This window comes from Rhinoderma darwinii, chromosome 9, assembly GCF_050947455.1.
Source record: "Rhinoderma darwinii isolate aRhiDar2 chromosome 9, aRhiDar2.hap1, whole genome shotgun sequence".
In the NCBI taxonomy this organism is placed as follows: domain Eukaryota; kingdom Metazoa; phylum Chordata; class Amphibia; order Anura; family Rhinodermatidae; genus Rhinoderma; species Rhinoderma darwinii.
The window spans coordinates 44,063,172-44,086,395 of NC_134695.1; the positions used below are offsets into that span (position 1 = coordinate 44,063,172).

Sequence of the window (23,224 nt, forward strand, 5' to 3'; positions counted from 1 at the left end):
GAGACTGACAGGACTGCTTTAGCCGAGAGTCAGCTGGTGACCTTACGTCAGGGTAGGAGACCGGTTGAGGAATACTGTTCTGATTTTAGGAAGTGGTGCGTAGCTTCTCAGTGGAACGATCCGGCCCTAAGGTGCCAGTTTAGGTTAGGATTATCTGACGCCCTGAAGGATCTGCTGGTTAGCTACCCCTCGCCTGACTCCCTTGACCAGGTTATGGCCCTAGCAGTACGACTTGACCGACGTCTCAGGGAACGTCAGCTAGAACGCTTCAGTGTGCTCCCCTCTGACTTTTCTGCGATTCCCCCCGAGGTCCCGTCTCCTCGCCCCTCCACGGAGGACTCGGAGGTACCTATGCAACTCGGGGCCTCCATGTCCCCTCGACAACGTAGAGAGTTTCGCAGAATGAATGGTCTCTGCTTCTACTGTGGGGACGACAAGCATCTACTGAACACCTGTCCCAGGCGCAAGAATAAGAAGCCGGAAAACTTCCGCGCCTAAGTGATCATCGGGGAGGTCACTTGGGCGCACAGGTATTTCCCGTTAATGTGAAACGCAATAAAATTTTGCTTCCCTTTCAGGTCTCGTTTGCTGGCCGGTCTGCCACGGGCAGTGCTTTCGTGGATTCTGGCTCATCTGCTAATATCATGTCTGTGGATTTTGCTATGTCTCTAAAGATGCCTTGTATTGATTTACCTTATCCCATCCCTGTAGTAGGAATCGACTCAACCCCCCTTGCTAATGGTTATTTTACTCAGCATACTCCTGTTTTTGAACTCCTGGTTGGCTCCATGCATTTGGAGCAGTGCTCTGTACTGGTGATGCAGGGATTATCGTCTGATCTGGTATTAGGTCTTCCCTGGTTGCAGTTGCATAATCCCACATTTGATTGGAATACTGGGGATCTCACCAAATGGGGTAATGAATGTCTTATGTCATGTCTTTCTGTTAACTCTATTTCTCCCCGGGAGGAGGTAAACACGCTTCCTGAGTTTGTTCAGGACTTCGCCGATGTGTTTTCTAAGGAGGCCTCCGAGGTGTTGCCCCCCCATAGAGATTACGATTGCGCTATCGATTTGGTGCCTGGTGCCAAGCTTCCTAAGGGTAGGATATTTAATCTTTCATGTCCTGAACGTGAAGCGATGAGGGTGTATATCCAAGAATGCCTGGCCAAGGGTTTCATTCGCCCCTCGACTTCTCCTGTAGGTGCTGGCTTCTTCTTCGTGGGGAAGAAGGATGGTGGTCTTAGGCCGTGCATTGATTATCGTAACCTGAATAAGGTCACCGTAAGGAACCAGTACCCACTTCCTTTGATTCCGGATCTTTTTAATCAGGTTCAGGGAGCCCAATGGTTTTCTAAGTTCGATCTACGGGGGGCATATAACCTTATCCGCATCAAAGAGGGGGATGAGTGGAAAACTGCGTTCAACACACCCGAGGGTCATTTCGAATACCTGGTCATGCCCTTTGGGTTGTGTAATGCCCCTGCTGTCTTCCAGAATTTTATTAATGAAATCCTGAGAGAGTACCTGGGTAATTTTCTTGTTGTGTACCTTGATGACATACTGGTGTTTTCCAAGGACTGGTCCTCCCACGTGGAGCATGTCAGGAAGGTGCTCCAGGTCCTTCGGGAGAATAATCTGTTTGCTAAGACTGAAAAATGTGTCTTTGGGGTACAGGAGATACCATTTTTAGGGCAAATCCTCACTCCTCATGAATTCCGCATGGACCCTGCCAAGGTTCAAGCTGTGGCGGAATGGGTCCAACCTGCCTCCCTTAAGGCGTTACAGTGTTTTTTAGGGTTCGCCAACTATTACAGGAGATTTATTGCCAACTTCTCGGTCGTCGCTAAGCCTCTTACGGACCTTACCCGCAAGGGTGCCGATGCCCTCCATTGGCCCCCTGAGGCCGTCCAGGCCTTTGAGACTCTCAAGAAGTGCTTTATCTCGGCCCCCGTGCTGATTCAGCCCAACCAAGAGGAGCCATTTATTGTGGAGGTTGACGCTTCCGAGGTGGGAGTGGGGGCCGTCTTGTCCCAGGGTACCAGCTCCCTCACCCATCTCCGCCCCTGTGCTTACTTCTCTAGGAAGTTTTCGCCCACGGAGAGTAACTATGATATTGGTAACCGCGAACTTCTAGCCATTAAATGGGCTTTTGAGGAGTGGCGGCACTTCCTGGAGGGGGCCAGACACCAGGTAACGGTCCTTACGGATCACAAGAATCTGGTTTTCCTAGAATCGGCCCGGAGGCTTAATCCTAGACAAGCTCGGTGGGCACTATTCTTTACCAGATTTAATTTCTTGGTTACCTATAGGGCTGGGTCCAAGAATATTAAGGCTGACGCTCTGTCACGTAGTTTCATGGCCAATCCTCCTTCCGAGAAAGATCCCGCTTGTATTTTACCCCCTGGTATAATCGTCTCTGCCACGGATTCTGATTTAGCTTCTGATATCGCGGCTGATCAGGGTGCAGCTCCCGGGAACGTCCCTGGGGACAAACTGTTTGTTCCCCTGCAATACCGGCTGAGGGTACTCAGGGAAAACCATGACTCCGCTCTATCTGGTCATCCTGGCATCTTGGGCACCAAACACCTCATTACCAGAAACTATTGGTGGCCTGGGTTGCCTAAAGATGTTAGGGCTTACGTCGCCGCTTGTGAGGTTTGCGCTAGGTCCAAAACCCCTAGGTCCCGACCTGCGGGCCTACTACGTTCCTTGCCCATTCCCCAGAGACCTTGGACCCATATCTCCATGGATTTTATCACCGATTTGCCTCCATCTCAGGGCAAGTCGGTGGTGTGGGTGGTAGTCGACCGCTTCAGCAAGATGTGCCACTTTGTGCCCCTTAAGAAGCTACCTAACGCCAAGACGTTAGCTTCTTTGTTTGTGAAACACATCCTGCGTCTCCATGGGGCCCCAGTCAATATCGTTTCTGACAGAGGGGTACAATTTGTTTCCTTATTTTGGAGAGCTTTTTGTAAAAAGTTGGAGATTGATCTGTCCTTCTCCTCCGCCTTCCATCCCGAAACTAATGGCCAAACGGAAAGGACCAACCAATCCCTGGAACAATATTTAAGGTGTTTCATCTCTGACTGTCAATTCGATTGGGTCTCATTCCTTCCCCTTGCTGAATTTTCCCTGAATAACCGGGTCAGTAACTCGTCAGGGGTCTCCCCGTTTTTCTGTAATTTCGGGTTTAACCCAAGGTTCTCCTCCGTCTCCCCTGGTTGTTCCAATAATCCTGAGGTAGAGGAGGTTCATCGGGAACTGTGCACTGTCTGGGCCCAGGTTCAGAAGAACCTAGAGGCGTCCCAGAGCGCACAAAAGATTCAGGCGGATAGTAGACGTTCTGCTAACCCCCGGTTTGTCGTCGGGGATTTGGTCTGGTTGTCGTCCAGGAACTTGCGCCTTAAGGTCCCGTCCAGGAAGTTTGCTCCCCGATTTATTGGACCTTATAAGATCATTGAAGTCCTCAACCCTGTATCCTTCCGTCTGGAGCTCCCCCCATCCTTTCGCATACATGACGTCTTCCATGCCTCCCTCCTTAAACGCTGCTCCCCGTCCTGGTCCCCCTCGAGGATACCTCCTGTTCCCGTTCTCACCCCTGAGGGGGTGGAATTCGAGGTGGCCAAGATTATGGACAGTAGGATGGTCCAGGGCTCCCTCCAGTACCTGGTCCATTGGAGAGGATACGGGCCGGAGGAGAGGACTTGGGTACCTGCCCGTGATGTTCACGCTGGGGTATTGATCAGGAGGTTCCACCTCCTCTTCCCCACTAAACCGGGTCCCCTTAGTAAGGGTCCGGTGGCCCCTCATAAAAGGGGGAGTACTGTTAGGGATCTGCCAGGTACTTCATCTAGCTATACTCCTGGGATTAATCAATCCACACCTGAGGCCAGACCTGCTCGACTGACACCATCTCCCACCAACCAGGGTGGCAGGCTCAGGAGTGGGAGAGCCTATCGCGGCCTGGTCTCTCGGAGTTAGCTCCGCCCCCTGCCCTTTATTACCTGCCCTGTGCTCTCCCTCAGTGCTTGTAATTCTTTTGGATTCCTGGCCCCACTGCTGCTTGCTCCAGCCTGCTTCTGCCGTGCTTCTGCCTTGCTGCAGTTCTGCTTGACCTGCTTGCTTGCCCTGGCTTGCTTCTGTCTCCGTGCCTGCTCGGGTGTACTCACTTCGTCCTGGTCCTGACTGTTCGTTCGCCGCCCCGTTTCCTCGTGGCGTTCCGTGGCTACTGCCCCTTCCCTTGCGTGTTCCCTGTTTGTCTTCCTGTGCACTTAGCCAGCGTAGGGACCGCCGCCCAGTTGTACCTCGTCGCCTAGGGCGGGTCGTTGCAAGTAGGCAGGGACAGGGCGGTGGGTAGATTAGGGCTCACTTTCCCTTCACCTCCTTCCTGCCATTACATAATTACAAGCCCTTACCTAGTCTACCATTTCTCCTACGCTGACGCTATCATGGACCCCCTTGAGACCCTGACCCAGCAGATGCAGGGCCTCTCCCTACAGGTCCAGGCCCTGGCCCAAAGGGTCAATCAGGGTGACGCTGCTTTAGTAGTACCCCTCACCTCACCTCTAGAACCCGACCTCAAGTTACCTGACCGGTTTTCAGGGGACCGTAAGACGTTTCTCTCCTTCCGGGAGAGTTGCAGACTGTATTTCCGCCTAAAGCCCCACTCCTCAGGTTCCGAGAACCAGCGGGTGGGTATCATCATATCCCGACTCCAGGAAGGGCCCCAAGAGTGGGCCTTCTCCTTGGCTCCTGACGCCCCTGAACTTTCCTCTGTTGATCGTTTTTTCTCTGCCCTCGGACTCATTTACGACGAGACTGACAGGACTGCTTTAGCCGAGAGTCAGCTGGTGACCTTACGTCAGGGTAGGAGACCGGTTGAGGAATACTGTTCTGATTTTAGGAAGTGGTGCGTAGCTTCTCAGTGGAACGATCCGGCCCTAAGGTGCCAGTTTAGGTTAGGATTATCTGACGCCCTGAAGGATCTGCTGGTTAGCTACCCCTCGCCTGACTCCCTTGACCAGGTTATGGCCCTAGCAGTACGACTTGACCGACGTCTCAGGGAACGTCAGCTAGAACGCTTCAGTGTGCTCCCCTCTGACTTTTCTGCGATTCCCCCCGAGGTCCCGTCTCCTCGCCCCTCCACGGAGGACTCGGAGGTACCTATGCAACTCGGGGCCTCCATGTCCCCTCGACAACGTAGAGAGTTTCGCAGAATGAATGGTCTCTGCTTCTACTGTGGGGACGACAAGCATCTACTGAACACCTGTCCCAGGCGCAAGAATAAGAAGCCGGAAAACTTCCGCGCCTAAGTGATCATCGGGGAGGTCACTTGGGCGCACAGGTATTTCCCGTTAATGTGAAACGCAATAAAATTTTGCTTCCCTTTCAGGTCTCGTTTGCTGGCCGGTCTGCCACGGGCAGTGCTTTCGTGGATTCTGGCTCATCTGCTAATATCATGTCTGTGGATTTTGCTATGTCTCTAAAGATGCCTTGTATTGATTTACCTTATCCCATCCCTGTAGTAGGAATCGACTCAACCCCCCTTGCTAATGGTTATTTTACTCAGCATACTCCTGTTTTTGAACTCCTGGTTGGCTCCATGCATTTGGAGCAGTGCTCTGTACTGGTGATGCAGGGATTATCGTCTGATCTGGTATTAGGTCTTCCCTGGTTGCAGTTGCATAATCCCACATTTGATTGGAATACTGGGGATCTCACCAAATGGGGTAATGAATGTCTTATGTCATGTCTTTCTGTTAACTCTATTTCTCCCCGGGAGGAGGTAAACACGCTTCCTGAGTTTGTTCAGGACTTCGCCGATGTGTTTTCTAAGGAGGCCTCCGAGGTGTTGCCCCCCCATAGAGATTACGATTGCGCTATCGATTTGGTGCCTGGTGCCAAGCTTCCTAAGGGTAGGATATTTAATCTTTCATGTCCTGAACGTGAAGCGATGAGGGTGTATATCCAAGAATGCCTGGCCAAGGGTTTCATTCGCCCCTCGACTTCTCCTGTAGGTGCTGGCTTCTTCTTCGTGGGGAAGAAGGATGGTGGTCTTAGGCCGTGCATTGATTATCGTAACCTGAATAAGGTCACCGTAAGGAACCAGTACCCACTTCCTTTGATTCCGGATCTTTTTAATCAGGTTCAGGGAGCCCAATGGTTTTCTAAGTTCGATCTACGGGGGGCATATAACCTTATCCGCATCAAAGAGGGGGATGAGTGGAAAACTGCGTTCAACACACCCGAGGGTCATTTCGAATACCTGGTCATGCCCTTTGGGTTGTGTAATGCCCCTGCTGTCTTCCAGAATTTTATTAATGAAATCCTGAGAGAGTACCTGGGTAATTTTCTTGTTGTGTACCTTGATGACATACTGGTGTTTTCCAAGGACTGGTCCTCCCACGTGGAGCATGTCAGGAAGGTGCTCCAGGTCCTTCGGGAGAATAATCTGTTTGCTAAGACTGAAAAATGTGTCTTTGGGGTACAGGAGATACCATTTTTAGGGCAAATCCTCACTCCTCATGAATTCCGCATGGACCCTGCCAAGGTTCAAGCTGTGGCGGAATGGGTCCAACCTGCCTCCCTTAAGGCGTTACAGTGTTTTTTAGGGTTCGCCAACTATTACAGGAGATTTATTGCCAACTTCTCGGTCGTCGCTAAGCCTCTTACGGACCTTACCCGCAAGGGTGCCGATGCCCTCCATTGGCCCCCTGAGGCCGTCCAGGCCTTTGAGACTCTCAAGAAGTGCTTTATCTCGGCCCCCGTGCTGATTCAGCCCAACCAAGAGGAGCCATTTATTGTGGAGGTTGACGCTTCCGAGGTGGGAGTGGGGGCCGTCTTGTCCCAGGGTACCAGCTCCCTCACCCATCTCCGCCCCTGTGCTTACTTCTCTAGGAAGTTTTCGCCCACGGAGAGTAACTATGATATTGGTAACCGCGAACTTCTAGCCATTAAATGGGCTTTTGAGGAGTGGCGGCACTTCCTGGAGGGGGCCAGACACCAGGTAACGGTCCTTACGGATCACAAGAATCTGGTTTTCCTAGAATCGGCCCGGAGGCTTAATCCTAGACAAGCTCGGTGGGCACTATTCTTTACCAGATTTAATTTCTTGGTTACCTATAGGGCTGGGTCCAAGAATATTAAGGCTGACGCTCTGTCACGTAGTTTCATGGCCAATCCTCCTTCCGAGAAAGATCCCGCTTGTATTTTACCCCCTGGTATAATCGTCTCTGCCACGGATTCTGATTTAGCTTCTGATATCGCGGCTGATCAGGGTGCAGCTCCCGGGAACGTCCCTGGGGACAAACTGTTTGTTCCCCTGCAATACCGGCTGAGGGTACTCAGGGAAAACCATGACTCCGCTCTATCTGGTCATCCTGGCATCTTGGGCACCAAACACCTCATTACCAGAAACTATTGGTGGCCTGGGTTGCCTAAAGATGTTAGGGCTTACGTCGCCGCTTGTGAGGTTTGCGCTAGGTCCAAAACCCCTAGGTCCCGACCTGCGGGCCTACTACGTTCCTTGCCCATTCCCCAGAGACCTTGGACCCATATCTCCATGGATTTTATCACCGATTTGCCTCCATCTCAGGGCAAGTCGGTGGTGTGGGTGGTAGTCGACCGCTTCAGCAAGATGTGCCACTTTGTGCCCCTTAAGAACCTACCTAACGCCAAGACGTTAGCTTCTTTGTTTGTGAAACACATCCTGCGTCTCCATGGGGCCCCAGTCAATATCGTTTCTGACAGAGGGGTACAATTTGTTTCCTTATTTTGGAGAGCTTTTTGTAAAAAGTTGGAGATTGATCTGTCCTTCTCCTCCGCCTTCCATCCCGAAACTAATGGCCAAACGGAAAGGACCAACCAATCCCTGGAACAATATTTAAGGTGTTTCATCTCTGACTGTCAATTCGATTGGGTCTCATTCCTTCCCCTTGCTGAATTTTCCCTGAATAACCGGGTCAGTAACTCGTCAGGGGTCTCCCCGTTTTTCTGTAATTTCGGGTTTAACCCAAGGTTCTCCTCCGTCTCCCCTGGTTGTTCCAATAATCCTGAGGTAGAGGAGGTTCATCGGGAACTGTGCACTGTCTGGGCCCAGGTTCAGAAGAACCTAGAGGCGTCCCAGAGCGCACAAAAGATTCAGGCGGATAGTAGACGTTCTGCTAACCCCCGGTTTGTCGTCGGGGATTTGGTCTGGTTGTCGTCCAGGAACTTGCGCCTTAAGGTCCCGTCCAGGAAGTTTGCTCCCCGATTTATTGGACCTTATAAGATCATTGAAGTCCTCAACCCTGTATCCTTCCGTCTGGAGCTCCCCCCATCCTTTCGCATACATGACGTCTTCCATGCCTCCCTCCTTAAACGCTGCTCCCCGTCCTGGTCCCCCTCGAGGATACCTCCTGTTCCCGTTCTCACCCCTGAGGGGGTGGAATTCGAGGTGGCCAAGATTATGGACAGTAGGATGGTCCAGGGCTCCCTCCAGTACCTGGTCCATTGGAGAGGATACGGGCCGGAGGAGAGGACTTGGGTACCTGCCCGTGATGTTCACGCTGGGGTATTGATCAGGAGGTTCCACCTCCTCTTCCCCACTAAACCGGGTCCCCTTAGTAAGGGTCCGGTGGCCCCTCATAAAAGGGGGAGTACTGTTAGGGATCTGCCAGGTACTTCATCTAGCTATACTCCTGGGATTAATCAATCCACACCTGCTCGACTGACACCATCTCCCACCAACCAGGGTGGCAGGCTCAGGAGTGGGAGAGCCTATCGCGGCCTGGTCTCTCGGAGTTAGCTCCGCCCCCTGCCCTTTATTACCTGCCCTGTGCTCTCCCTCAGTGCTTGTAATTCTTTTGCATTCCTGGCCCCACTGCTGCTTGCTCCAGCCTGCTTCTGCCGTGCTTCTGCCTTGCTGCAGTTCTGCTTGACCTGCTTGCTTGCCCTGGCTTGCTTCTGTCTCCGTGCCTGCTCGGGTGTACTCACTTCGTCCTGGTCCTGACTGTTCGTTCGCCGCCCCGTTTCCTCGTGGCGTTCCGTGGCTACTGCCCCTTCCCTTGCGTGTTCCCTGTTTGTCTTCCTGTGCACTTAGCCAGCGTAGGGACCGCCGCCCAGTTGTACCTCGTCGCCTAGGGCGGGTCGTTGCAAGTAGGCAGGGACAGGGCGGTGGGTAGATTAGGGCTCACTTTCCCTTCACCTCCTTCCTGCCATTACACCTGGTCAGATGAATCGCGTTTTTCTTTTACAACATGTGGATGGCTGGGTGTGTGCTTCATTTACCTGGGGATGATTCTAGGATGATTCTAGGATGCACTATGGGAAGAAGCCAAGCCAGCAGATGCAGTGTGATGCTCTGGGAAATATTCTGCTGGGAAACCTTTATTCCTGGAATTCATGTGGATGTTACATTGACACGTTTAACCTTTCTAAACATTGTTGCAGACCAAGTTTACCCCTCTATGGCAATGATATTACCTAATGGCAGTGGCCTCTTCAGCAGGATAATGTACCCTGCCATACTGCAAAAAAATATTCAGAATAGTTTAAGGAACATGGCACAGAGTTCAAAGTGATGACTTGGCCTCAAAATTCCCCACATCTCAATCCCGTCAAGCATCTGAGGGATTGAGGGATGTGCTGAAAAAACAAGTCCGATCCATAGAGGTCCGACCTCCCAACTTACAGGATCTACTGCTAATGTCTTGGTGCGAGATCCCCAGTACACCTTCAGAGGTCTTATGGAGTCTTTGCCTTGACGGGTCAAAACTATTTTGGCAGTACAAGAGGGAACTACACATTATTAGGCAGGTGGTTTTAACGTTATGGCTGATTAATGTTTGTTGCTATGTTTCACATCTTTCAAGACGTTAATGAATAACTTTTTGTACTGTTGATCTTGGTTTAAACTTGAATTCCTATACTTGTCCAGTTGTTATCATAAAGATATGAATGAGAACATAGCTTGATTGTTTTAAAGTTAAATGTTACTAGCTGTGCCGTGCATTATCTAGAAATGTCTGATTTGTAAATTTTTACTTTTACAGAGTTCTTTCAGAGCCAAGGACAGACCCATATATTAATGTCAATGTCACTAAATCACTGCTAGTTTTAATCCATAGTATATAATCAATTCAAATCCTGCCGTTTAACTATCTCTCGGCCGAATCTTTGTTTTTATCACTGCAAGTTTTAATTCATGGTATATAATTCTGTTTCTCTTCCTTCCTAAATGATCTGATGTTACTGTAGCTCTGTAATTTTTGTCAAACTCTTTAATATGTGCATTAATTACACAGTGGTAAGAAACATTAATTTGACTTTTTCAATGACTTTTCAATGACTTTTGTTGTGTGATATCACACTGCAGCAAGTTATCAGAGTCAAGATAAGGTTGGGTACATCTGTACGTCGGAGGCTCCGTGATGGAAACCCAACGATACCCATTAAGCTCCATTGGTTCCATCATGCGACATTGGTTTCCATCATGCGAAGTATCCGATGGCTTTGGTCTGTCGTTGTTCATCTCCTATGAGGAATGTGAACAGAATCTTAAGTTTATTTGATTAACAGTGTAATTAGATAAATTAGACCCAGTTCTGAGCATCTACTCCCCTATAAATTCAGATCTAGTACAGGGGAGGTACTCGTGCATGGGTGGCACGAGGACAGAAGTCATCTTGTCTAAGTATCGCTGCATCTTTACAAGGCATTTAGACAGGGCAAAAGACAGGTATACTATGTGAGCTAATCAAAAAAACTTGCTTGATTAGCTCCATCACTATAGTTTTTTATATATATATTATTATTTTTTTAGCATAGAATAATAGAAGTGTCATCAGAGATCTAACAGCCACAGTAGGTATAGTTTCTTCCACCAGTAATAGGAGACAAATTCTAGGGTCAAGAATACGAGGAGGTCCTAGTTAAAGCTCAAGAAATTCAAGTACTTCAGCCCAGAAATTATTAATAATTGGACAATGTGGACAGACAGTAGTAGGTATACGTCCCATTCTAAATAACTAGACCTATACCCCACATACCACTCACACTCACATTGAAAACAACACACACACACACACACACACACACACACACACACACACATGCACTAATACATTCGAAGAAGACACATAGCTCACAAAAACTGCATATTTCACTCATACAATTGACATACACTGTTAACACTACATCAACCAGTCTCACTACAAAAATCAATACAATACTTTACCATACCTCCCAACCGTCCTGGATTCAGCGGAACAGTCCCGGATTCTGGTTGGTGTCCCGCTGTCCCATGCGGCTGGGGGTATGTCCCGCTGTCAAACGAATTCTGAAGCAGGGAACCATCAGCTCCATGCTTCAGAATTAGTTCAGAGCGGAGGGAGCTCCTCTGCTCGCAGAGGACTCCGCAGGCACAGCACTACTGTAAGCGTTGTGCTCGGGGAAGCCCTTAATTTTACTGTCCATATGTGGACAGTGACGTCAGTGGCTACTCTTGGAGCGGAATTCCCGGCCAGAGTTGACAACGGGGATTTCGCTCAAGGAGTAGCCACTGATGTCACTGTTCATATATGAACAGTACCGTCAAGGGCTTCCATGCGCACAGCTCTTACAGTAGCGCTGTGCCTGCGGTGTCCTCAGGGAGCGGAGGAGCTCCCTCTGCGCCTCCGCTCTGAACTAATTCTGAAGCAGGGAGCTGATGGTTCACAGCTTCAGAATTATTGTTTACTCCTTGAGTGGAATCCCCATTGCCAATGATCTGGCCAGGGATTCCGCTCTTAGAGGAAACCCCTGAGGTTACTGTCCCTATATGGAAAACCGAATAATACCCCGAATGATACTAGTGGTCCTAGTGACTAATTAAAACTAAACCAGAACAAGAAACAAGTCACGACCAGGTGTTTGAAAAAATACAAATAATCTTTATTAAAGTCAATTAGACACATGGAGACAACGTATAACACTTAGACATAATAAAATGCCATGGACCCTCGAACACAAACGGAATCCGAACGTAAAAGCAGAGTAGCCCCCCAGATGTAAAAATGGTCTGACACAACCTATATATGGCTAAAGTGCATAAGTACATATTAATGAGCAGGTACTAGGCATGGTACGCTTTGCACAGATGAACACATAAATAAGTATAGAGAATATATATAAGGTACAATCTAAGTAAAAACGACATATAAAGTAGTATACCTACACCTGCGTATAAGAAGATAAATAGGAGATCAAGACCAAGAGGGGGACCTCTGCTTAACCCAACGCGCGTTTCGCTGGTGCTTCGTCAGGGGTTGATGATATATGGACATTAACATCAGTGGCTGCTCCTGGAGTGGAATCCACAGCCAGAGTCCGCAACGGGGATTTCACTCAAGGAGTAGCCACTGACGTCACTGTCCATATATGGAAAGTACCGTCGTGCACAGCTCCTACAGTAGCGCGTGCCTGGGAGTCCTCTGCTCCTTCACTCTGAACTAATTCTGAAGCAGGGAGCTGATGGTTCCCTGCTTCAGAATTAGTGGCTATTTCTTGAGCAGAATTCTCGTTGCCGATGACCTGGCTGGGGATTCCGCTGATAGAGGAAACCCCTGAGGTCACTGTCTATATATGGACATTGACGTCAGTGGCTCCTAATGGAGCGGAATCCCCGGCCAGAGTCGGCAACGGGGATTCCGTTAAAGGAGTAGCCATTGACGTCGCTGTCCATATATGGACAGTGACATCAGGGCTTCCCTCTAGGAGCAGAATCCCAGGCCTATGCTCTGGCTGGGGATTCCGCTCCTAGAGGGAGTCTCAATGGGGCTATCTACAGGGAGGGCTGGCGCTATATTCATGGGGGTGTGGCACTATCAACATGGACATTGTGGCACTATATAGGGGCACTATCTACAGGGGACACTATGGCCCTAGGTGCAAGGGGCAGCTAAGGGGGCATTATACTGTATTGGGCATCTAGGGGGGCATTATGTATGGGGGAATTTGGGCATTATACTGCATGGGGGCATCTGTATGGGCATTATACTGCATGGGAGAATATGTGTGGGCATTATACTGTTGGGTGCATCTGTGTTGTCTTTATACTGTATGGTGGCAGCTATGGTGGCATTATACTGTGTGGGAGCAGCTATTTGGTATTATACTGTGTGGGAGGCACTATGGGAGCATGATACTGTGTGGGCTGAATCGGGTGTGTATGGGCAAGGATTGGGTGGGATTAGAGGCATGGCTTAAAAGAAAAAAAATTGGCGCGATGCATCGGTTGTCCCTCTTTGTGATTCTTGAAAGTTGGGAGGTATGCTTCACTTACATTGCTATATTTACCTGCTTTCTTTTGTAGACAGCTGATTCTTGGGCACTGGCACAAAGGATGCTGGCAGTACATAGGCATCTATACCTGAGATGCCCCCTCCACCACGAAGCCCCGTCCATGTGTCCATGACGCTGCACCCCTTTTACAAAGCTCCTCCCATCTGTGGCTCAAATTAACCATAACCTGATGCTCACCATTTTAACCCTATAGCTCCTCCTATCTAAAGTATCTGGATCCCCCCCCCCCACAAGTAGGTTGCTTGCAGATACTGTGTGCATCACCCATGTCCTTTACACTCACTTATGCCCCCCTACCCCCCTCATTGTAGAAGGCTGCTTGCAAGTTACATGAAGCAGATAAAGAAATAAACCTACTGGCACTACAGCCATCAGCAACATACCTGGCAGGTGCTGGAGTCTCCTTCTCCTCAGCAGCCAGACTGAAGCTGTGCTCAGGGGTCAGTAGAAAGAGCAAGCCCATTACTGATTGGCTGATGCTCAGCCAACCAGCGTTAGGTTTGATTTGTACATGCAGACTGGGCAGGTACTGATTCTCCTTTTCCTCTGCAGCGCCAGAGATGTGCACTAATGGGCGAGGCATCAGTGCAGAAAACAAGTCTAGAGCTGATTAGCTATGGCTCGGCCAACAAGCACTATACTTAATTTCTGCAGTGCTCCTTCCCATCATTGCAGAGTACACAGCAATAAATCTCGGAAAAATGTGGTTTTATTCACCAGGAGGCAGCAGTTATTGTAATGTTGGTGCTTGTATTCACCACCGTCCGCAGGGCCAATTCTAGCTTTTCTGCTGCCTGAGGCGAAAATTGAAATGGCGCCCCCCCAGATTTTGATTGACATCCCCCTGGCTGTTCTACATCACTAGTAGCCTCCTCCAACTCTTGCGGATGTGCCATTGCCTTGCACTGGAATGCGCAGTGTGCAGCCAGGCAGAGTACACCTCGCTGCACGGTGTGTGCCCAAGTTGCACAAGGCAATGGCGCATCCGAGAAAGTGGGAGGAGACTAGTAGTGATGTATAACAGCTAGAGGGATGTCAGTCAAGCAAGGAAAGGTGGGTTTGGAGGCAGGACTATGTGACTCTTCAGGATAGTGGCACTGCCCCATGTGCCTTTTAATAAATAATAAGCATATAGTGTGTGCCGTTTTAAAAGTGAATTTTATAGATTTTTCGGCATCTGAAAACAACATACAAGGGAATGTTTGGAAATATTGTCAGGTCATGTATTACTGCATAGTGGCGGTTCAAGTGGTTAAAACTACCTGACAGATTCCCATTAAATTTACAATGAATTGAAAACAATTCCATCTGCCCTGTAATTTTGTTATTATAAATATATCCTATATAACTACAGAACCAAGCTCTGACATACACGGCTCCAGAACCAAGCTCAATACATATACACAGCACCAGAATCAACCTCAGTGCATATATACAGCCCCAGAACCAAGCTCAGTACATATATACAGCACTAGACCCAAGTGCAGTACATATATACAGCACTATAACCAAGCTCAGTACATAAATACAACACCAGAACCAAGCCCAGTACATATATACACAACACAGAACCAAGCTCAGTACATACATACAACATACCCATATCCATAGTTTTAAGCGTGCCCTAAAAACAGATGTTTTTAGACAGGCCTATCACATTCTCTAATCTGACTCCTTTCCTTTACACCAACTCTATTTTATTTGTCCGCAGAACATTCAACACACTCCTTGTGTACTACTCTATTTTTATAAAAGATGGCTGGACTATCATAAAAAACAAGCAAGCTTTGTATTTTGTGTCTCCAGACAGATTAGAGCCCCCTATATTAATATCAGACCACAGACCAGACCCCCTAAATATTTAGACCCCAGACTAGACCCGCTAAAAATATTCAGACCCCCTAAATATATTCACACCCTCAGACCCCTAAATATAATCAGATCCCTAGACCCCCTAAATATATTCAGTTCCCCAAGAAATCCTAAATGTATTAATATTTGAGACCCCCTAAATATATTGAGGCCCTAGACCCCCCATGGATACATTCAGACCCCTGACCACCTATATAAATTGTAAGTACTGGAGGGGGTGCATATCTCAATTTGAGATGGGTGAGATAAAGGAATGCAGCAAAAGGTTTTCTTTTGGTTGACTGTGTGTTTTGGGACTGGATTTCTTTGGAATAGCAGGTAGGATTTGTAGTGGGACCTGTGATTCCCTTACTCACTCCAGTACGGACTGAGCTCGTTACTGAGTCATGAAAGCTCTGCATTTAGTGCAGAGTGGGTCAGAGTCTGTGAATCCACACAAGGATAGTGTGGAAATCCTGATCCAAGGAATACTGTACTCATGATTTATAATAGGTGAGGAAACCTGCTGTTTAGTTATTTCCCAGATGACCATGTGTTTCTTTTGTTTATATGCTGCAAGTCATGAATGCTGGATAATCACTTGTTTATTTTTGGACTGCAAAAAACTGTGGACTTTAACCCCTTAACGACAGCTAATACGCTTTTTCACGGCGGCCGTTAAGGGTACTTATGCCATGGCGCCGCCTTTTCATGGCACTGTAACATAAGCCCGACACGGGTGTCCTGTGCCGGCTGAAGTGGGTGTTGGGTGGTCTGTTGGGCACCTTCTCTAACGGGCGGGATCGATATCAACATCGATCTCACCCGTTTAACCCCTGAGATGCGGCCCTCAATAGCGAGTGCTGTATCAAAGTGGTTTTGGAGGGAGGGTGCTCCCTCTCTCACCCCAACGGCACCCTGCAATTGCAAATCGCAGGATGCCGATGGCTTCTATGGCAGCCGGGGGCCTAACAAAGGCCCCCAGGTCTGCTTGTAGTGGATGCCTGCTAGGCCATGCCTGAGGCATGACCTAGCATGTGCCTGTCAGTTTTACACTGACGGGCAATAATACACTGCAATACAGAAGTATTGCAGTGTATTATAAAAGCGATCAGAAGATCGCATTGTGACATAAAAATAAAGTGATCAAAAAGTTTAATAAAGTTAATAATAAATAAGAACCCCAAATAAATAAAAAAATGAAAAACCCACTTTTTCCCTTTAAAAATACTTTAATAGGAAACAACTAATTTTTCTTTAAAACATTACACATATTTGGTATCGACACGTACGTTACAACCCCACCTGTAAAGCTATTATGTTATTTAACCCGCATGGTAAACACCGTAAAAAAATAAATAAAAAAACAATGCCAGAATTGCTATTTTCTGTTCATCCTGCTTTCAAAATTTTTTCATAAAAGGTGATCAAAAAGTCGCATGTACTCCAAAATGGTACCAGTAAAAAATAGAAGTCGTCCCGCAAAAAACAAGCCCTCATACAGTTGCATCGGCGCAAAAATGTAAAAATTATGGCTCTTAAAACATGGCGACACAAAAACAAATAATTTTGAAAAAAAAAGTGTTTTTACTGTGTAAAAGTAGTAAAACATACAAAATCTATTTACATTTGGTATCGCCACAATCGTAATGACCCACTGAATAAAGTTGTTATGTTATTTATACCACACAGTAAACGGCGTAAATCTAAGATGCAAAAAAGAATGGTGAAATTTATGTTTTTTTTTTCCATTACCCCCATTAAAAAAAGTTAATAAAAGTTAATCAATAAATTATATGCACCCCAAAATGGTGCTATTAAAAATTACATCTTGTCCCGCAAAAAACAAGACCTTATACAGCTATGTCGACGCAAAAATAAAAAAGTTAAATCTCTTGGAATGCGACGATGGAAAAACTTAAAAAATAGCTTGGTCATTGAGGTTTAAAATAGGCTGGTCGTTAAGGGGTTAAACTTGGACGGCATCTACCTTCTACATTCAAATATTTTTCTTTTTCTCTGATATCACCCTATTTTTAGCCTCCTTCCCTAGGAACTAAGTGAAAACTATATATCTCCAAATGACAGGGTGAGGGAGGCTGAAAAAAGTGACTCCTGGTAAAACCGGGAGAGTGTGTTCAAAGCTGTAAATGCATTCATAAACTTCTGGGAGGAATTACAGAGCAAAAGATTCTCCAGAATTATTATTTCATGGGGAATACAATTATTTTTCTAAAATAAACATGTCAGGAGAGGTGACCGGTCATCTTCAGTGTCTAAAGTTGCCGCTGTCCATTTAAATTTAGATTATTTGAAAGCTCAGTGGGGGGGATATTTATAAAAAAAGAAAAGCTGCATAAATCTACCAATATTCATGTGGCTTGTTATATTTGGTGTTAGATATTTTATTTTTATGCCTTACCATCTTATTGCTGTCATATATTATACACCAATATTTTTCACTAAAATATGGTACCCCTCCTTAAGGAGTTTTCTGATTACAGACAACTCATTCATATTGGAGCTGTGACAATCATGCCCGGCTCCCAGCACCCCCAGGGGAAACCAGCCTGCATCTGTAGTATTTCATGGCAGCCATTCATTAGGCCTCATGCACACAACCGTATTTTTGTCCACCCGTAAATATGAAATGAATGGGGTTTACTTGCACAGTTGCCCTGAAGCACTTCTACCCCTAAAGAAAGCAATTTGTGCTACAGTTGTATATTAGGGATTTTGCTGATGAAATAACACAATCTTCTAGTATGATATTCAAAGTATCTATAAAGTTGTCAGCATGTTAAATTGTGCAATACATCCTAAAAATTATAAAATGACAAGTGCCCCAATTTTGGACAATGATGTAGCATAAGATTAAAATGACATGCTGGCTATCAGAATATTTGTGATTTACTGCTTCAACTACTTTTATTATTTGATCTGTTAAAACTATTGTACAATATGAAAATGTGTTCTAATCCTTTGCATTAAATTATCTATCTCTTTATATTTATGCCATATATTTTTTGTTTGCTTGAAGGATATCATTGGAGAGGTCTTAATTTCTCTGAAATGCCTCCCTACTGCACAGAAAATAGAAGTTGGGATACTTAAGTTCAAAACTAGTTCATCTAGCATTATTAAGGAGAGAGGTATGTATTTAAATAAAAGACTGAGCTATGATGCAACATACACTATATGGACAAAGTATTAGGGCACATACACATTACACGTACAGGAGTTTGATGACATCCTATTCTAAGTCCATAGGCATTATTATGGAGTTGGTCCCCCCCTTTGCAGCTAAACCAACTTCCACTCTTCTGGGAAGGCTTTCTTCAAGATTTCGGAGTGTGTTTGTGGGAATTTTTGCCCATTTATCCAGAAGATCATTCGTGAGGTCAGACGCCGATGTTGGACGAGAGGCCTGGCTCGCTATTTCCATTCTAGTTCATCCTAAAGGTTTTGGATGGGGTTGAGGTCAAGACTCTGTGCGGCCAGTCATGTTCTTCCACATCAAACTCACCCAACCATGTCTTTATGGACCTTGCTTTGTGCATTGAGGCACAGTCATGCTGGAACAGAAAAGGACGTTCCCTAAACTGTTCCCACAAAGTTGGAAGCACAAATTGTACAAAATGTCTTGGCATGCTGAAGCATTAAGATTACCCCGTACCATTATACCTCCACCACCTAACTTTACAGTTGGCACATTGTAATCAGGCACGTAACATTCTCCTGGCATTCGCCAAACCTAGACTAGACTATCAGACTTCCAAATAGAGAAGCGTGAATCATTACTCCACAGAACACGTTTCCATTGCTACGGAGTCCAGTGGCGGCGTGCTTTACAGAACTCCATCCGACTCTTGTAGCTGACTTGTTACAATGGTGGCATCCTATTACAATACCACGCTTGAATTCAGTGAGCTCTTTAGAATGACCCTTTCTTTCACAAATGTTTGTAAAGGCGACTGCATTGTTAGGTGTTGGAATTTATACATCTGTGGCAATGGAACTGAATGAAACAACCTGAATTCAATGATTACAAGATGTGTCCCAATACTTTTGTCCATATAGTGTATATATGATACCATTTCTAAGGTATGCCGTTTTGGTCAAACTTAGCCTTAATTTTTATATTTCACTGTGTAATTCTAAATCAGTTTTTTTTTTTGCTCTCATTGCAAGAAAACCTGTATTTCTAACTGGGAGTGCTCTAGCAAAGCAGCTGTGAAGCCTGAGTGATTTTTATGCAGAACTTGTCCAACTATAAAGAGGATGTCCCACTGTAAGCACTGATGTCATACCAATCACATACACAATAAAGGTATAACTTTTGGGGGCCCCCAGCAGTTGGACCTCAACCAATCAGACATTGATGGCATGTCTAATTGGTATGTCCTCAATGCTTATGGTGAGAAAAATTCATTAATGCTTTGCAGATTCTGCAGAAAAATCGCTGAGCCTGCCGAAAACGAAGGGGCTTGAACATCTTAGACTTTTTACCGAAAAAGTGCTCAGTGCTGACTTAGAAATGGAAACACAGCACATCAAGTGAATGAGACTGCTGCAGTTCCAACATTGTGCTGAGTTGGGAGTGGCACAGGCTCTTAGGGTATGTGCACACGACAACGCCAAATACGTCTGAAATTACGGAGCCGTTTTCAGGAGAAAACCGCTCCTGAATTTCAGACGTTTTTACAAGTGCACGCATTTTTCGCGGCGTCTTTTACGGACGCAATTGGAGCTGGTTTTCATTGGAGTCAATGAAAAACTGCACCAATTACGTCCCAAGAAGTGTCCTGCACTTCTTTGATGCGGCCGTAATTTTACGCGTTGTCTTTTGACAGCGACGCGTAAAATGACAGCTCGTCTGCACGGAACATCGTAAGACCCATTGCAAGCAATGGGCAGATGTTTGCCGACGTATTGGAGACGTCTTTTCAGGTGTAATTCGAGGCGTAAAACGCCTCCATTACGTCTGAAAAGAGGTCGTGTGCACATACCCTAAGAAAAGCTAAGGAAACCCCAGCTCCTATAGATTATCGTTAAAAAGATAAATATGCATCATTTTATTTTAATCCATGTATTATGCTTTCTATCTCTTTTATTTCAGATGTATATGCCAGAATAGATGTATTCAGTAATCAACATAAGCAAAAACATCAGAAATCAAGTCTACGAGCAAAATCAAAAGTGACCGTGTTCAATGAGACTTTTCTTTTTAGTCTTCCCGACCCAGGTAAAACTCAATGCTTGATTCTTATCTCACTGTATGAAACCGTGCTCACTGGAAAGAAGCTTATTGGGCAAACCACACTGGGAAACCAGAAGACCAAAGATAATCATTGGGATCTAATGATGCAGACACTACGTCAGCCAGTAGCTGACTGGCATCCACTGTATATTTAAAGAAGTGACTCAGAAGACTGCAGATCATTTCTGTGACGGTCACCTACATTATTGGCTTTGTTGACAATTATGGTTCCCGTGACTCAGCACTAGCAGAATAACTAGAGGCTTCACAAAAATAAAATAATTAACAGGACGGACTGCATACACATGCTACATTCAGGCATAACCAATTAAAGTTCATTTTGTAAAGAAGCCATATAAAACTAACGGACTAAAGATGTGTGAGGCCAGATACAAACATCTTACTGGAATTTTGGAAATCAAAGCTTATTGTGACAGATTGAATGTATGCAGTGTATATGTATTTTGTTATGTAATATAACAATAAATGACCAACTATCATTATTTTTAAATGCATCTCTTACCTCCTGTACTTAGAATTCTGAAACCCATCAAACCCATACCATTGCATTCATGAAAGACACTACCAGCACTTTTCCCCCTTGGCGACACAGTCGGTTTTTCCATCATCGCATTCCAAGAGCAATAACTTTTAAAGTTTTCCATAGACTAAGGGCTTATGCACACGACCGTAGTGGTGTGCACGGCCCGTGATTTGCGGCTCGAACGGCCGCGGAGTGTCATCCGTGGGTCCCGGTACATTCATTTCAATGAGCCTGGACCGCAAAATGCGGCCGTAATAAGACATGTCCTATCTTTTTGCGGTCTAGGCTCCCGGGCAATGCACGGACCATGGAAACCACGGTCGTGTGCATGGGCCCATAGAATTAAATGGGACTGCAATTCACTTGCAGATTTGCGGGTGAATTGCGGCCGCAAAAAACACATTTGTGTGAATGGAGCCAAAGTCGTATGAGGGCTTGTTTTTTGCAGGACGGTTTGTGGTTTTTAAGAGTACAATTTAATGTACCATATATTGTGCAGGGTAAATAAAAAAAAAATCTTTGTGAGGTACAATGGAAAAAAAAACAGCGCCATTGTTTTTTAGGTTTCGTTTTTACGGCATTCACTGTTCGGTAAAAATTACATGTTAAATTTATTCTTTGGGTAAAATCATTTACAGCAGTACCAAATTTATATAAAATATATTCTACAATTTACAACTTTTTTAAAGGAAAAAAACTATGTGTTTTAAACAAAATGTATTTGTGTCGCCGTGTTGCCTTATTGTGAGAACCTTAACTTTTTTTATTTTTTTTGTCGATAGACCGTTGTGAGGGTTTGTTTTTTGCGTAGCGAGCTAAATTTTTATTGGTACCATTTTAGGCTACATACGACTTTTTGATGACTTTTTATTCCATTTTTTTTTTTTTTTTTTTGCAACAAGGTGACCAAAAAACAGCAATGCTTGCATTGCTAAAAAAAATTTCCCTCACAATTCACATGGTGGGGTGAATAATGCAATGTTTTATTAGTTCTGACTTTTATGGATGCAGCGATACAAAATATGTTTACTTTTTTCATTGCTTACATATATTTTTTGTGAAAAATAGGAAAAGGGTTTTTTTCCTACATTTTTTTAAAATGTTATCAAACTTTTTTTTACTTTTCTTTTTTAGTCCACCTAGGAGATTTTACCATGCAATAGTCAGATCGCTCATGCAATACTTATGTATTGTCTTTATCTCTGCTCTACTATTATGACTTGCTTCTGGCTGTCGAAAATTGAGAAGGAACCAAGACCCGTGATCGGTAGGCCCCCAGCGATCAGATAATTATCATCTCTCCTGTGGATAGGTGATAATTGTCAATTCTGGGAATACCCCTTTAGTAAAAGGGCACTAATGACAGACCTGGAGGCCTTTAATAGACCTCTGGCTGCCATGGCAACTGATCGGCACCCTGCCAATTCAGCGTGGGAGGGCCAATAAGGGACAGAGGGAGCCCCTCTGTCTAATTGCTCAGTTGCCTTGGTCTCTTTGACAGCAACATCTGAGTGGTTAAACGTCCGGAATCTGAGTTATCCTCAATCTCGGCCGATACAGGTGTCAGCTGTTTGAAACGTTGAATGTCGTCAAGGGGTTTATATGCTGTGCGCTTTTAGGCTGCGTACACATGTTCAGAGTTTACCATACGTTAATCTGGTGTGGATTTGTCAAAAAGTCCATTGCTGACGCTTGGATTTTTGCTGCTGATGTGCCAGTGGATCCGCCTGCGGATTAGCCCCATTGTAATTCAATGGGGCTAATCCGCAGCTTTTCCATGCAGAATTCACGCAAATAATGAGCATACTGCATATTTTATAATCATCGACATGGTTATTATTATACTTTCATTGGATGCGGAATGTCATCAGAAGAAAAAGTATGTCAATAATTGCCAAGCAGGGGAGCTACCTCCCAGTGCGCTGACTTGTCGGAAGGGGTCGCAGAAAACTGTCTTTTAAATTCCGAAATTCTACCAAATGAGACGCTAATGATTAGCTCAGCAGCTGCTCATAGGATGCTGTGCGCTGATCAGCTGGCTTCTTGGACTCTCGAAGAAGCGAAGTGCGGGCTCCTCCACGCAGCTGTTGAGTTAATCATTCTTACTTAAAGAGGCTCTGTCACCACATTATAAGTGGCCTATCTCCTACATAATGTGATCGGCGCTGTAATGTAGATAACAGCATTGGTTTTTATTTAAAAAAAAACAATACATTTTGACCAAGTTATGACCTATTTTAGATTTAA

At 45.8% G+C, this 23,224-nt stretch overlaps 1 protein-coding gene across 1 annotated transcript in view; it reads left to right on the forward strand.

The window, feature by feature from the left end:
* The window catches only part of LOC142660342 (synaptotagmin-2-like), an 83,154-nt gene extending 62,232 nt beyond the window's left edge, over positions 1-20,922 (forward strand). Inside the window, exons 9-10 of the mRNA XM_075836943.1 lie at positions 18,214-18,325; positions 20,293-20,922. Of these exons, the coding sequence (XP_075693058.1) occupies positions 18,214-18,325; positions 20,293-20,588 (408 nt within the window). The 3' untranslated portion in view covers positions 20,589-20,922. The remainder of the gene's footprint in view (positions 1-18,213; positions 18,326-20,292) is intronic.
* Positions 20,923-23,224: the final 2,302 nt, after the last annotated feature.